General features: G+C 47.8%; 1 protein-coding gene across 3 annotated transcripts in view; it reads left to right on the top strand.

The window, feature by feature from the left end:
- ryr2a (ryanodine receptor 2a (cardiac)) overlaps positions 1-15,272 on the top strand; it is a 936,900-nt gene that overhangs the window by 427,896 nt on the left and 493,732 nt on the right. For all 3 annotated transcript variants that reach the window (XM_038814319.1, XM_038814304.1, XM_038814294.1), the window contains 3 exons: positions 2,663-2,846; positions 3,133-3,268; positions 5,530-5,625. In XM_038814319.1, the coding sequence (XP_038670247.1) occupies positions 2,663-2,846; positions 3,133-3,268; positions 5,530-5,625 (416 nt within the window). The remainder of the gene's footprint in view (positions 1-2,662; positions 2,847-3,132; positions 3,269-5,529; positions 5,626-15,272) is intronic.

The raw sequence follows: 15,272 nt of genomic DNA, 5'->3' as shown, positions 1-15,272 counted from the left end.
AGATAGGGTGGACAGCGAGAGCCTTCTCCCGCGGATGGAGGTGGCTAGCACGAGGGGACATAGCCATAAATTGAGGGGTAATAGATATAGGTCAGAGGTAGGTTTTTTACGCAAAGAGTGGTGAGGCCGTGGAATGCCCTACGTGCAACAGTAGTGAACTCACCAACATTGAGGGCATTTAAAAGTTTATTGGATAAGCATATGGATGATAATGGCATAGTGTAGGTTAGATGGCCTTTAGTTTTTGACTTCCCATGTCGGTGCAACATCGTGGGCCGAAGGGCCTGTACTGCGCTGTATCGTTCTATGTTCTATGTTCTATGTTAGACCTGCCAAAATGCATTACCTCACATTTGTCCGGATTAAACTCCATTTACCATTTCTTTGCCCAAGTCTCCAACCTATCTATGTCCTCCTGATAATCCTCAACACTATCTGCAAATTCACCAACCATCCATGAACTTACTAATCAGACCAGCTATATTTTCCTCTAAATCGTTTATGTACACCACAAACAACAGAGGCCCCTGCACAGATCCCTGTGGAACACCACTAGTCACAACCCTCCATTCATAAAAACATCCTTCTACTGCTACCCTTTCCCTTCTGTGACCTTGCCAGTTCTGTATTCATCTTACCACCTCACCTCTGATCCCATATGACTTCACCTTTTGCATCAGTCTGTCATGAGGCCCTTGTCAAAGGCTTTACTGAAGTCCTTGTAAACAACATCCACCGCCCTCCCTTCATCAATCACCTTTGTCACCTCCTCAAAAAAGTCAATCAAGTTAGTGAGGCATGGCCTCCCCTTCCCAAAATCATGCTGTCTATCACTTATGAGTCCATTTTTTTCCAAATGGGTATAAATCCTGCTCCTGAGAATTCTCTCCAATAATTTACCTACAACCGACGTGAGGCTCACTGGCCTATAGTTTCCAGGATTATCCCTGCTAACTTTCTTAAACAGCGGTACATACATTAGCTATTCTCCAGTCCTCTGGGATCTCACCTGTAGCCAATGAGGATACAAAGATGTCAGTCAAAGCCACTGCAATTTCCTCCCTTGCTTCCCTCAGTATTCTGGGATAAATCCCATCTGGCCGAAGAGACATATCTACCTTAATATCTTTTAAAAGGCGCAATGCCTCCTCCTTTTCGATGCTAACATGATCCAGACTGTCCACACACCCTGCCCAAGAATCATCTTCCACAAAGTCCCTTTCTTTGGTGAACACTGATGCAACCTCGCACTTTGCCTGAGGTGTGGTCATCCTCAGGTTAAATCACACCAGTCAGCTCTCTCCCTCAAAAGGGAAAGCAGGTTATGATCATCTGGGACTGTGGTGACTTACTTATTTTACTCTGTCCGGACCCTCATGATTTACAAATTCCCTCATGACCTACTCTTCTCTAAAGAGGACAGTCTCAGCTTCCATCATCAATCTACGTAACTAAAGTCTCTCGTCCCCAACCCCATTCTCTTGAATCTTTTCGGCACTCTGTCCAATGCCTCTAACCCTCTTCCTGAAAGTGTAGTGCCCAAAACTGGACACAATTCGCCAGTTGAGGTCAAAACAGTGTTTTATAAATGTTCATCATAATTTCAAAATACAACCAAAATACTGCTGATGCTGGAATTCTGAAGTAAAGAAAGGAATTTAACACGGAAAAACTCAGCAGGCCTGGCAGCATCTGTGGAGAGTTAAAGTTTTGAGCCTGGACGACCCTTCTTCAGAGCTGAAGAGGGGTAGAAATGTGTTGGGCTTTATGCTGTAGAAGAGAGGGAGTGGAGCAGGTGGAGCAAAATAAAAGGTCAGTGATAGGTTGGAGCTCAGGAAAGATTAAATCACAAAGATGCCGTGGACACAAGGCACGGGAAGTGGTAATGATAGTGTGAAGGACTAATATTAATAGAATAAGGATCAACACTTTTGAGTTTAACAACTTTAGCCCATGAAATCTGATCCTCCATTTTGATTTTTCTTCCTGCCCCCGCCTCCCACCCAAGAGCCAGTCTGTAACTTGTTTGCATTTTATGCTTTCAGAAAGTGCTAACCCTTGTTCTGCTATTGACACGTTCTGCTGTCTGAATTTTATGCCGCTATTAACATCTGCCTTAGTCTTCCGCACTATCGTAACTATTCCCATCATCTTATGCCAATGACATCTGGCCCTGTTGACACTGCTAACATACTCCCAAACTGCTGTCGCAAAAACGGGGGATGGGCAGAAAAATCACCTGAGTGAAAAAATGAAAATCGCTTTTTGTCACAAGTATGTTTCAAATGAAATTACTGTGAAAAGACCCTAGTCGCAACATTCCGCCGCCTATTCGGGGAGGCTGGTACGGGAATTGAACCATGCTGCTGGCCTGCCTTGGTCTGCTTTAAAAGCCAGCTATTTAGCCCAGTGTGCTAAACCTGGCTTCCTCTCCTCATTAAAATGTCTTTCAAATTTGTGCACAAGTTGGAAACTTCTGTCTGGTAAGCTTCTGTTTGGCCACAATTCTACATCACTAAGGAACAGAATTTCTACCTTGTGATTTTTCTATTTGACAAATTGTTTTGTCAGCGGATTTATTGGAAGGATGGTAAGATAGTCAGAGAGATGCTTGACCATTTACAGTCGGCTATTTGTGGATAATATTTGATTGTATTTTCAGGGGCCTCGATACTCTCAATAAGAAAGGGAAATCCACAGCCGTTGATTTGCCCATTGAATCGGTTAGCCTCAGCTTGCGGGATCTGATAGGGTATTTTCAGCCGCCTGATGAACATCTGGAACATGAAGAGAAACAGAACAAATTGAGGGCACTGAAGAACAGACAAAATCTCTTCCAGGAAGAGGTAAGCAGCTGACCCTTAGAGATACTAAACTCTCATTACCATTCTTCACTGATGGATCAAGTCTGCAGCTATGTTAATAATTTAAGGGCAATAAATTGAGTGTACAATATTTGGCCTATTCCCATTTGTTTTAAGAACCTTTCAGATGCCTTTCATGGTAATAATGCCAAAGCAGAAATAAGCAGGTTTATTAATGGTGCAGAACAAGTTAAACCCATGCAGAAAGAAATGCTGAAAATTAGATATGAAGTGATCTGAAAATTTATCTTCATACATTCAATTGCAGGGAATGATTAACCTGGTTCTTGAGTGCATTGATCATCTCAATGTGTATAGTAGTGCAGCCCATTTTACAGATGTAGCGGGAAAGGAAGCAGGAGAATCTTGGCGAGCAATTCTAAACTCACTGTATGAACTACTCGGTAAGGTGTATATTTTGATTTTTCCTTATATATAATTCATTTATTTATATTGCAGTAGATTCACATGCAGCTATTTTAGCCTGATAATTTACACTGATATTTCAAATAACAATCCAATGAACGGTGAACCCTGAATGCTTTCAAAGTTAAAGAGGCTGAGCTGGCCGAAGGGTTGGACTTGAAGTCATTGAAATACTTTCCCCTGGCGGATGTGGCTGCGTCTGTTATTTTATGGGTCATGGGATTCTGTCAAACCCTCCCGCCGCATAGGATTAATAGCTGGCTGGTATGAAGATGGCTATAGCCATAGATGGTGGGTTTAGTGTAACAGGCTGCCATGTGTTAGTATCTGTGGGATTTGCTGGCCCCATCGACCGCTAGGATCCTTCTGTCCCTGCCAAACATCAGCGGACCCGTGGCTAACCTGCTGCATCCCCTGCAGTAGGAAAGTCCCAGCCTATGACTCTGTTTGGACTAAGATGGAACTTGCCCTTGTTTCCTGTTTAATTTTGAGTATTACACACAGCAGGCTGAGCATCTCTTATCCGAAATTCCAAAAAACGAAAAATTCTGAAATCCGCACTTTTTTGAGCGCCGGCGTGATGTCACGAGTGGGAAATACCACAAGGCTCCTGGGTCATGCACAGCTTCCAACGCATGTTGCACATACGCAGTTCCCAACATTACGCACATGCGCCGTGCCCAAAATGTGCTGCACATACGTAGTTCCCAACACTCCCCGCATATGCGCAGTTCCCGACGTTCCTCACATACACAGTTCCCAATGCGTACCGCACATGTGCAGCTCCCAACGCACGCCACATATGCGCAATATATTTCAAAACCCAAAAAATTCCAAAATCCGATACACACGCTGCCCCAAGCATTTCGGGTAAGGGAGTTTCAACCTGTATATAATAAGTATATATAATATTTCTATATACATGTGACAATAAGCAATTTTCATTTCATTCATTTTCATCTGTCTGCTTTTAGTCATTGACTGTTTGATCAGTGTGAATCGCTGTTTGATGCAATGTTAGTGACAGAAACAAAGTGAGGGATTTTCTGCACCTCCCCGTGGTGTGCTTCTCGGCGAGATGTGGCCCACCGTTGGTCGGCAGCCAAATCCTCTGGCCCCGCCACTGTCAATGCGATTTACCATTGAATCCACCCCCTGCCTCTGGCCGGGGTTCGTCGACGTCGGGACAGGAAGATCCCGCTGGCGAGAGCAGCCAGAGAAATCCTCCCCATAATGTTTTCCTTGTGATGATCATCTGCCATATCAAAGGTGTATGAGCTGTTAGCCCCTGGCTGCTGTTGTGTAAAGAGTCAAGAGTTATGCTCCTTTTCACAAACACCTTTTTTGTCCTTGAACACACTCTGTATAAAACTCTATCACCACATCACGTGCAACAAGAGCCACCTGCAACCTCTTTACATATCAGTGTCAATTATTGGATACTTAACATCAACGAGACATCTAATTGGAATGTCACTTAACCCATTCCTTAACATGAGCAACTCATTTAATAACAATGTGCAACAAAAAAACGTTACATTAAAATGAATATTATCACACTGATTTCTGGGGTGCTCAAGGATCTTATGGCAAACTGCATCAATAGGATATTCAACAATAGTCAGTGAACAGTCAGTAGTTCAGAGGCATGTAGTCTGTGGATTCTTAATGTATTCCAAACAGGATTACATAAAGTAAAAATAAAGAATGTCGGCAACACAAATTCTTCGTCACAGTTAGAAACCATCTTTGAAATAGAATTGCAAACAAATTAATGTGGCATTGAGTAATTTTCTCACTGAATTATAAAGCTTTCCCACTTCACATTTTGATTGTGCTTAACTGAAACTGAATTGCATTTTAACCCTGCCCAAGCATGTCCACCAGGACGGCACACCATTTCAGATTTATCACATATCCTTATACTTTAGAGCTTGTTTTATTGGAATTGTATATTAGTACAGCATGTGCCATCTAACATGATTATTATTGGTGTAAAACATAGTCGGCATTGTTCATAGATAATCTGAATGATGGCCATTTCAGAAGTCTACCAGATACACATGACCAAATTTGATTTTGGAGAGTATTCTCCAATATTCGGCAGTGAAAGGATAATAAAAGCTGAAATGCCACTGTACAGAAATTAAAAATGGTTAAAATCATTCTTCGGAGAGAACGTGCTTGCTTTGAAAGATGAAAAGGAACCAAAGTAAAATTTAATCTTGTCTGTCTTCAGCCGCCCTGATCAGAGGAAATCGCAAAAACTGTGCCCAATTTTCAGGTTCCTTAGACTGGCTGATTAGCAGACTGGAGCGATTAGAAGCTTCTTCTGGTACGTATGAATCCTTTACAGCTCCCAATTATCATTTGAAGGGGGATCAGCAACTTGTTTTACAGTTCAAAAGTGAAATATACATTGAAAACAAAGTACTGGAATTTGAGTTGATTTTGATTTCAGCTCTGAGTCAGATTCCTCCTCCTCCTGTATTTTGTCAGTGCTTTCTTGAATGGGCATTTGCAGGTAAGAAAACAACAAGCAAAGTTGCATATTTCATTCAGGTTATGTGCATTAGGAAAAATGTAGTCAACTAACTTGCTGTGGAGAAAGAGCTTGCAATTAGCAGGCAGAGTTGGTGTAATATGCAAAAGAAATGCCATGATCCTTAAAACGTAAACCAATCTGAATAATACCCCAAAATGGTAATGTTGACATGAAATGTTGGGCGCGATTCAGTTCGTCCCGCCCGACTTGGTGTCGGGACGAGGCCGTTGAATCTCACGAAAAGCCTCTTGAGAGATTGCAGCACTCGAAACGTCTCCCGAGGTTTAAGGGAACCTCACCTGACATTGAGATCCCGATCGGCATATTTAAATGAGTCACATGGTCATTTAAATATATATCCGCCGGATTCATCCGGCACCCGGACTCAATGGCCAGAAGGAATCAAATAGATCAGGGCATATGGAGAGCTGGAATCCGAGACTGGGTTGGCAAATGTGAATGCTGTTATATTTAATTGCTGTGCAATAAATCTTTGTTTTAATTTCCGCTTTTTATTATCACGCAAACCTTTTCTAACATTCCTCACCCAGTTCCCAACTGGCTGGAACTTTTCAGTTTTACACGGCTCCCAATGGCTGCCTGGATTCTTCTGCCCCACCAAAAATCACAGATGTTGGCAAGCAAGCTCTCAATGAGCTCCTTAGTTACATCAATGAGCCCAATTAACCAATGCGGACGATTTTACTTTTCTGCCTTTCCCCTTACAGGAACCCGCCTCCAGCTGCACCCATAAAGCCTCTGTCTCCCTGCACCAGCCCGGCACCTTCCCCACATTAGCTGCCCAGTAATACTGTAACAAGTTTGGAAGGGTCAAATCCCTGACTACCACCCCCTTTGGAGCACCGCCTTCCTTATCTTCGCTACCTTCCCTGTCCACACAAACGATGAGACCAGCCTGTTCACTCCTCAAGCATTACTTTTGCAAAAAAACCGGCAGACACTGGAACAGAAACAAAAACCGTGACAAAATATTAATTTTTACTGCCTGCACTCGACCTTCCAGAGACAAGGGGAATCTGTCCCTTCTCGCCAAATCCTCCTTCACCCTCCCCACACGTGTGAAATTAAGCTTACGAAGTTGTGTCCAGTACCACGCCACCTGCTCCCCCCCAAATACCTAAATGTGTTGACGCTACCTGGAACGCGGAATGGCACCCTCCCACAATTATTATTATTATTATTATGAACCCAATCGTTTAAGTGTGAGTAAGCATTGCCCCCAAGCATTGAACCCCATCTCCAATAATAGAGAGGTGATCGCTAACGTCGGTGGTGCTTTAGTTTGTCCTGCAATGAGACAAATAGGGAGAGTGTAGGCGGGAGTCCTGCCAGATCAGATGGTGATGACGTCTAGATATGAGTAGGAGTGGGGATGTGAGGAGCAGATTATCTACTGGGGGGTCCATGAGGAGTGGGGCAGGGGTGCGGGGGGGATGGGGAGGCATGAGAAGTGTTGGGAATCGATGAGATGGCTGAGTGAGAGATCACGATGGCGGTGTGAAGGGTGTATGAAGGGGTGCAGCGGGAGGCATCAGGGGCAGGCTTACTCTGGCTGGGCGAAGAAGGTGATTCATCTTCTTTCAGCACTGTTGGCCCCTCCTCTTATGTAGCGAGCTGGCACATACTGTTGTGGCCCCTGCCTCCCAGGCCAAGATGGTGACCTTGGCTGATGGACATCTGCGAGAACGCGGTAGAGGATTTCACAACTCTGATCCACACCATACAGGAATTTGGTAAGGGCTCCCTCTGAATAATTTGTTGCCGCCTTCCCCTCGACTGGATTTGGGTAGTGCAGGGAGGCATTTAAAAGGAGTGCCCTACAGATCAGGGATTACGTTTTCCCAGAGCGAGTGAATCTGAGACAAGCCGCCATGAGAGTGGAGAGAATCGTGTGGGCAGCAGGGTAGCATGGTGGTTAGCATAAATGCTTCACAGCTCCAGGGTCCCAGGTTCGATTCCCGGCTGGGTCACTGTCTGTGTGGAGTCTGCACGTCCTCCCCCTGTGTGCGTGGGTTTCCTCCGGGTGCTCCGGTTTCCTCCCACAGTCCAAAGATGTGCGGGTTAGGTGGATTGGCCATGCTAAATTGCCCGTAGTGTCCTAATAAAAGTAAGGTTAAGGGGGGGTTGTTGGGTTACGGGTATAGGGTGGATACGTGGGTTTGAGTAGGGTGATCATGGCTCGGCACAACATTGAGGGCCGAAGGGCCTGTTCTGTGCTGTACTGTTCTATGTTGTTAAAGAGGCTCAATATTCGGTGAGTCCCTCACCCCCACCCCCCGACCCCCCGAACCCCCCACCCCCGTGGATGTCAGTGGGATTCATAGCACACTGGGCTAAATCGCTGGCTTTTAAAGCAGACCAAGGCAGACCAGCAGCACGGTTCAATTCCCGTACCAGCCTCCCTGAACAGGCACCGGAATGTGGCGTCTAGGGGCTTTCCACAGTAACTTCATTTGAAGCCTACTTGTGACAATAAGCGATTTTCATTTTCATTTTTCATTTCAATTTTCTCACCACAACTGAACTTTGAAAGAAATATGGTCAGATCCCACCCCTTGGATTTGAAAATTCTCATCCTTGTTTCATATCACAGCATGGCCTCGTCCCTCCAAAATTCTGCAACACACACCATCCTAAGATATTTAGATATAGATATAGAATTTACAGTGCAGAAGGAGGCCATTCGGCCCATCGAGTCTGCACCGGCTCTTGGAAAGAGCACCCGACCCAAGGTCAACACCTCCACCCTATCCCTATAACCCAGTAACCCCACCCAATACTAAGGGCAATTTTGGACACTAAGGGCAATTTAGCATGGCCAATCCACCTAACCTGCACATCTTTGGACTGTGGGAGGAAACCGGAGTACCCGGAGGAAACCCACGCACACACGGGGAGGATGTGCAGACTCCGCACAGACAGTGACCCAAGCCGGAATCGAACCTGGGACCCTGGAGCTGTGAAGCGATTGTGCTATCCACAATGCTTTGCGCTCCTCTAATCTGGCCTCTTAACATCCCTGTTCTAATCACTTCATCATTGGTGGCCTGAGGTCAGAATCTCAGGAATTCCTTCCCTAAACCTCTCCACCTGATCTCCCTCCTATAAGATAGCCCTTTAAACTTAGTCCTCGGTCCAATCTTTTGGTCACCTGCTTTAAAACCTCCTTGTGTGGCTTTGTGGCAAATTTTGTTTGATAATGCTCCCGTGAAACACTTTGGGACCTTTTACTGTGATGAAGTTGCTATTTTAGCTGTTCTGCGACAAGAGGGGTGCAATATGAGTATGGGGAGAAGGCTGTGGAAGCAGACTGCGTCCAGGGAAATATTGAAGGTTCGAACTGGGGTTGGGTATGTGGTGTCGGAGCCAGGGAAGATAAATGAAGCATTTATGGAGTACTCCCAGGGACTTTAAGAGGCGGGCCCTGGGGGGAGAGGAGGGGGACATGGGGGTGGTTTCTGGACGAGCTGGAGTTTCCCCAGATAGAGGAAGCAGAGGCAGGCGTTGGAGAAGCCCCTGGGGCTGAGGGAGGTGTTGGATAGTATTAGGGGTATGAAGATGGGGAAAGCCCCTGGGCCGGATGGGTAGCCGGCGGAAATTTACCAGAAATTAGCGATGGACCTGGCACCACATCTGTTTTTGGGGCGTTTAATGAAGCACTGGAAGAGGGCCGTTGCCGGAGACGATAAAGCAGGCAGTAATCACACTAATTCCAAAAAAAGGAAGGATCCAGTGGAATGTGGGTCAAATAGACCCATATCACTATTGAACATGGATGTAAAAGTATTGGCTAAGTTGTTGGCGGGGAGGATGGAGGATTGTGTCCCGGGGGTGGTTGCAGAAGATCAAACAGGCTTCGTGAATGGCAGGCAGCTCGCAAGTAAAATAGGACGGCTGTTGAATGTGGTGATGAATCCATCGGGGGCTCTGGTACCGGAGGTAGTGGTGTCCATGGATGTGGAGAAGGCATTTGATCGGGAGTGGCAGTACTTGTTTGAGGTTTTGGGAAGGTTTGGGTTTGGGCCGAGATTTGTGGCATGGGTGGGGTCGCTGTATGTGGCACTAAGGGCGAGGGTGAGAATGAACGATATGAAAATTTGGGAGGATTCTGGCCGGGAGTGTTCTCAGTCTTAGCCAGGATAGTGGAGGAGGGAGTGGACCCGGACCCTTTGGTGGCGATATTTGGGATTTCAGAGAAGCCGGAGCTCATGGAGAGGAGGAAGGCCGATGTCATGGCCTTCGCCCCTCTGATTGCACGGCGGCAAATTTTGCTGGAGTGGCGGTTGGTATCGCCACTGGGGTAGCAGCATGGTTGGGTGATCTGTTCGACTTCCTGCGGTTGGAGAAGATAAAGTATGAGTTAAGAGGCTCAGCAGGGGAGTTTGAGAAAAGGTGGGGGATGTTTGTGACCGCGTTTGAGGAGCTGTTCGTCGCAGGGGAGGGGGGAGGGTGAAAAGGGGGAAAGATCTATACAAGCTATAGTTGATTGTTGGGAAGTATGTTTCCCGGGGGTTTATTGGCTGTAACCTACTTTGAGACATATTTGTAATAAAATACATTTTTTTTAAATTAGCTGTTCTGCAGTTTAATCCAGTGATATACTATTGGTCCCTCCTCTTGTTCTCTGCTGTTTAATATTTGTTTATTTATTTTGTTTGTTTGTTTATTTCCCAAGCTACAGGAATGAGCAGGACAAATGAATGTTGCTAATGTTATGCAGTTATCTGTCGGGGCGGGGGGGGGGGGGGGGGGGGGGGTTTGTTGGTGGTGTCTGGTTTTGGTGAACGACATGGCAACTAAAGAACGCCATAGATGAGAGTGAGATTGTCATTTTTAAAATTGCAATTTAGGGAGGACGCAAGAGAAATCGAGCAAAAAAAAAAGCTCAACTCTTTAGCGCTATTAACCTTGAAATACAGTCAAGCATTTAAGTATAAACTGAGTTAGCTTTTTGTTACTAATGGGGTTTGTGCACACGATAGTGAAGGTTTCATCAGGGATTGGGGATACTTAATTAGGATTCTATCTGCGCGTCAAGCATTTTTTTTCTCCCTTTCCCCTTACACATTATCATTCTCTGTGGTCGACTAATGTTTAATGCTTTCCAGGCACGTCAGACTAAAGCAATTTGACTCCCTGTGGTGTAACACATTTTTTTCGTGAGCATGCCTATTTACCTTGTGATTAAAACAGATCTTATCGAAAAAGCTGTCTGTTTCTGTGTGAAGAGAAATGCGATATAAACATTTTTGACATCCTAATCTTGGTTTCATAAACAAATTCATCCGTTCACTGTGTTAGTATTTGGCTTATATTCTCAACTTAATGTTGAAAGTGCATGTCAATAATTCGATTCAATAATTCTCGCGGCAAATCCGTCCTGTTCATCTGTGCCCTGCAACAGGAAGACATTGTGCGAATCCGAGCACAAAATGTCGCCAAGCAAAATGCATTGGACAGGCAAAAGTTTTCCCGTATGTTTGTATCTGTGTCATTTCATTTATGAGCCTGAACCCACAAGCTGGTGGGTTTACTGAGAACGGGAAGAGAAATGATGAAATTCAGTTATATAAAGGGACTGGAGAAGCTGGGGTTTCCCATCCTCGGACAGATGTGTTCAAAATCGTGAGGTTTTGAAGGAGTAAATAGAGTGAAACTGATGAGACCATCAATTCACAAGACACGTGATTGGAAGTGAACAGTGGTTTTAATAGCCTTACAACTGAGCCTGCCTGCGACGAGATGAGCTGACAGCAGGCTCACGGCTGCAGATTTTTATACTTCCGGTTAGTGGGAGGAGCCATGGGTGGAGCCATGGCGGAGCCAAGGGTGGAGCCCAGTACAAACTCCTCATCTCCCCCTATGGGCAGAGCCGCGCAACGGCTCACAGACAGAGCCCAGAAGGACACAATACATATGATACAACACAGTGTGAATTACTAGGTTTATAATTCGCCACATTCACCCCCTGTAAAAAAATCAAGTCCGGCGGGGGTGGTGGGTCTACAAATTGAGCCGGTCCGGCGGCCGAATCGTCCTTTGGGATCGACGAAGCACCGGGGTTGCAGCCTCTTCTGGTCGCTGGGTGGTGGCGGTCAGTGAGGGTACGATGGTGGACTCGGGGGGTGATTCGGTCCGAGCTTCGTACCCGACTGGTTCGACTGGCGACGGGGAGTGCTGGAAACCCATTGGCACGGGGGTGCGGAGCACGGGCAGTGAACCTGTAGGTGGGGGGGCGCAGGGCGCAGAGGCTTGTGCGGGGCGTAGTGTGAGGGGTACCCCTGCGGTAGTCGGGTGGGATTGGATCCTGCAGGCGCCAGGCCCCGGAGGGAAACAGTGTCCTGAGGGGGTACGCATCAAGGAGCGTGAACTGATTAATGGTCTGGCTGTAGTCCACTACCATTCGGAATTTCCCCCCGGTCTTGACGACCACCACCTGAGCTCTCTAGGGGCACTTACTGGCCTCTATGATCCCCTCACGTAGAAGCCTATGGACCTCCAGTGTCGTATAGCTTCCACGATGGCTTGTGCTTCCTTTTCGACTGAGGAGTGTTGAAGTTCCGAAACGGAGAGGGTTCGGGAGAAAAAGGCGACTGGTCTCCCTGCCTGATTTAGTGTGGCTGCGAGAGCGACCTCTGAGGCATCGCTCTCTACCTGAAAGGGGATGGATTCCGCCCGCATGGCCACTTTGGCGATGTCCTCCTTGATGCAGGTGAAGGCCTGGCGAGCCTCATCTGACAGAGGAAAGAGTTTGGCCTTAAATAGTGGGGGGGCTTTGTCCGCATATTGAGGGACCCACTGGGCATAATACGAGAAAAATCCCAGGAACCTTTTGAGGGCCTTGGGATAATGAGGGAGAGGGAGTTGTAAGAGGGGGTGCATACGGGTCCGGGTTGGGGCCCAGGACTCCGTTTTCCGTGACATAGCCGAGGATGGCTAGCCTGGTCGTGCGGAAAACGCATTTCTCCGTATTATACGTGAGGTTGAGTTTCTGGGCAGTCTGGAGAAATCGATGGAGGTTAGCGTCGTGGTCCTGCTGATCATGGCCGCAGATGATGACGTTGTCCAAGTACGGAAACGTGGCCCGCAGCCCATACTGTTCCACCATTCGGTCCATTGCTCGTTGGAACACCGAGACCCCATTCGTGACGCCAAAGGGGACCAGGAGGAAATAGAAGAGGCGGCCATCTGCCTCGAATGCCGTGTGGTGGCGGTCCTCAGGGCGGATTGGAAGTTGGTGGTATGCAGACTTCAGATCCACCATGGAGAAAATGCGATACTGGGCGATCTGATTCACCATGTCTGTAATCCTGGGGAAAGGGTACGCATCAAGGAGCGTGAACCGATTAATTGTCTGGTAATAGTCCACTACTATTTGGAATTTTCCCCCGGTCTTGACGACCACCACCTGGGGCTCTCACTGGCCTCTATGATCCCCTCACCTAGAAGCCTATGGACCTCGGTTCTGATAAACACCCTGTCCTGCAGGCTGTACCGCCTGCTGCGAGTGTCTACGGGTTTGCAGTCCGGAGTGAGATTGGCAAAGAGTGAAGGGGGGTCGATTTTTAACGTCGCTAGACTGCAGATAGTGAGTGGAGGTAGAGGCCCGCCGAAGCTGAGTGTGAGGCTTTTGAGGTTGCACTGGAAGTTGAGCCCCAGTAAGAGTGGGGCGCAGAGTTCGGGAGTACGTATAGCTGGAAGTTCGAGTAGCTGGCGCCCTGAATCGTTAGGGTCGCGACGGTGCATCCTTGGAGGTGAACAGAGTGTGAGCCCAAAGCGAGGGAGATCGTTTGCCGTGCAGGGAAAATAGCGAGTGAACTGCGTCTTACCAGATCTGGGTGTACGAAGCTTTCGGTGCTCCCGGAGTCGAAGAGGCATGGTGTACTGTACCCGTTGATTTTAATGGTCATCATCGAGTTGCGGAGGTGTTTCAGACGTGACTGGTCCAACGTGACCGCGCTGAGTTGCGGGTAGTCGGTGGCTCGATCAGATGTGCTGGAGTGGCCCCGTGATGACTGTCCGCTGAGGTCGTAGTCTTCGAGGTGAGTTTCAGAGTTTGAAGAGGATGGGTCCCAAGATGGCCGCCCCCGTGGATCACGTGTGGCGAGCGGCGAGGAAGATGGCGCCCAAGATGGCGGCCCCCATGAGTCGCACGTGGCCGGCCGCATGGAGGAGGGTTGCCAAGATGGCAGCCCCCATGAGTCGCACGTGTCGGGTGGTGGCGGAGTCGGCATACAGGCCGCAGCATGTCGGGGCCTGCGGGCCTGCGAGTTTTGGAAGCATTTGCTCTGGGCTGCGGGAGAGTTTGGAGAGGGGGATTTCTTTGCCAGGCAGGCCCGGGCATAGTGTCCTTTGCGACCGCAGCTGCTGCAGGTCGCGTTGCGGGCCGGGCAGTGCTGCCGTGGGTGTTGGGGCTGCCCACACAAATGGCACACTGGGGCTGCGTAGTGAGTGGGTGGCCGCGCGGCACAGGCCTGGGGCAGTCGCTGGTCGGGGGCCCAGGATGGGGTTGCTTGGTCTGCGGGGAACGAGGTGAGGCTGCGGTACGAGACATCCATGGTTGTAGCTAACTCTACAGTGTCCTCCAAGTTCTGGGCCCCTTTTTCAAGCAACCGCTGGCGCACATAATTTGACCTGAGCCCTGCCACGTACACATCTCGGACAGCGAGAGTCCCGAGCTAAGGCTTTTAAATTGCACAGGAATTCGTCCAGCGACTCCGTGGGGCGCTGGCGGCGGGTCGTAAAAATGTGGCGCGTATAGTCCTCGTTGATGGGTCTCACGTACATTCGATCGAGCATGACCAGGGCCGCCGTATACGAGGTAGTACTGTTAAGTTGAGTAGAGATATGGTGGCTCACCCTTGCGTGCAGTAGGATGAGTTTCTGCTCCTCCGTAGTTTCTGAGGTGCTTGATTCAGCCAGGTAGGCCTTGAAACATCTGAGCCAGTGTAGAAAGATTTATTTTGCCTCTGCAGCCTGCGGATCATGTTCTAGTCAGTCAGGTTTGAGGGCTGATTCCATAGTCGTTTTCTTCAAGTTTCCTAAGACTATTAAATTGATGAGACCATCAATTCACAAGACACGTAATTGGAAGTGAACAGTGGTTTTAATAGTCTTACAACTGAGCCTGCCTGCGACGAGATGAACTGGCAGCAGGCTCACGGCTGCAGATATTTATACTTCCGGTTAGTGGGAGGAGCCATGGGTGGAGCCAAGGGTGGAGACCAGTACAAACTCCTCATCTCCCCCTATGGGCAGAGCCGCGCAACGGCTCACATACAGAGCCCACAAGGACACAATACATATGATACAACACAGTGTGAATTACTAGGTTTATAATTCCTCACAGAAACCATTTCCAGTAGCAAAAGAGTTGGTCACCAGAGGACACAGATTTAAAATGATTAAATTTGAGG

This window comes from Scyliorhinus canicula, chromosome 1 (assembly GCF_902713615.1).
Source record: "Scyliorhinus canicula chromosome 1, sScyCan1.1, whole genome shotgun sequence".
Taxonomy (NCBI): domain Eukaryota; kingdom Metazoa; phylum Chordata; class Chondrichthyes; order Carcharhiniformes; family Scyliorhinidae; genus Scyliorhinus; species Scyliorhinus canicula.
Note: the sequence above shows the minus strand (reverse complement) of the source record. Positions and strands in the feature narration are given on the sequence as shown.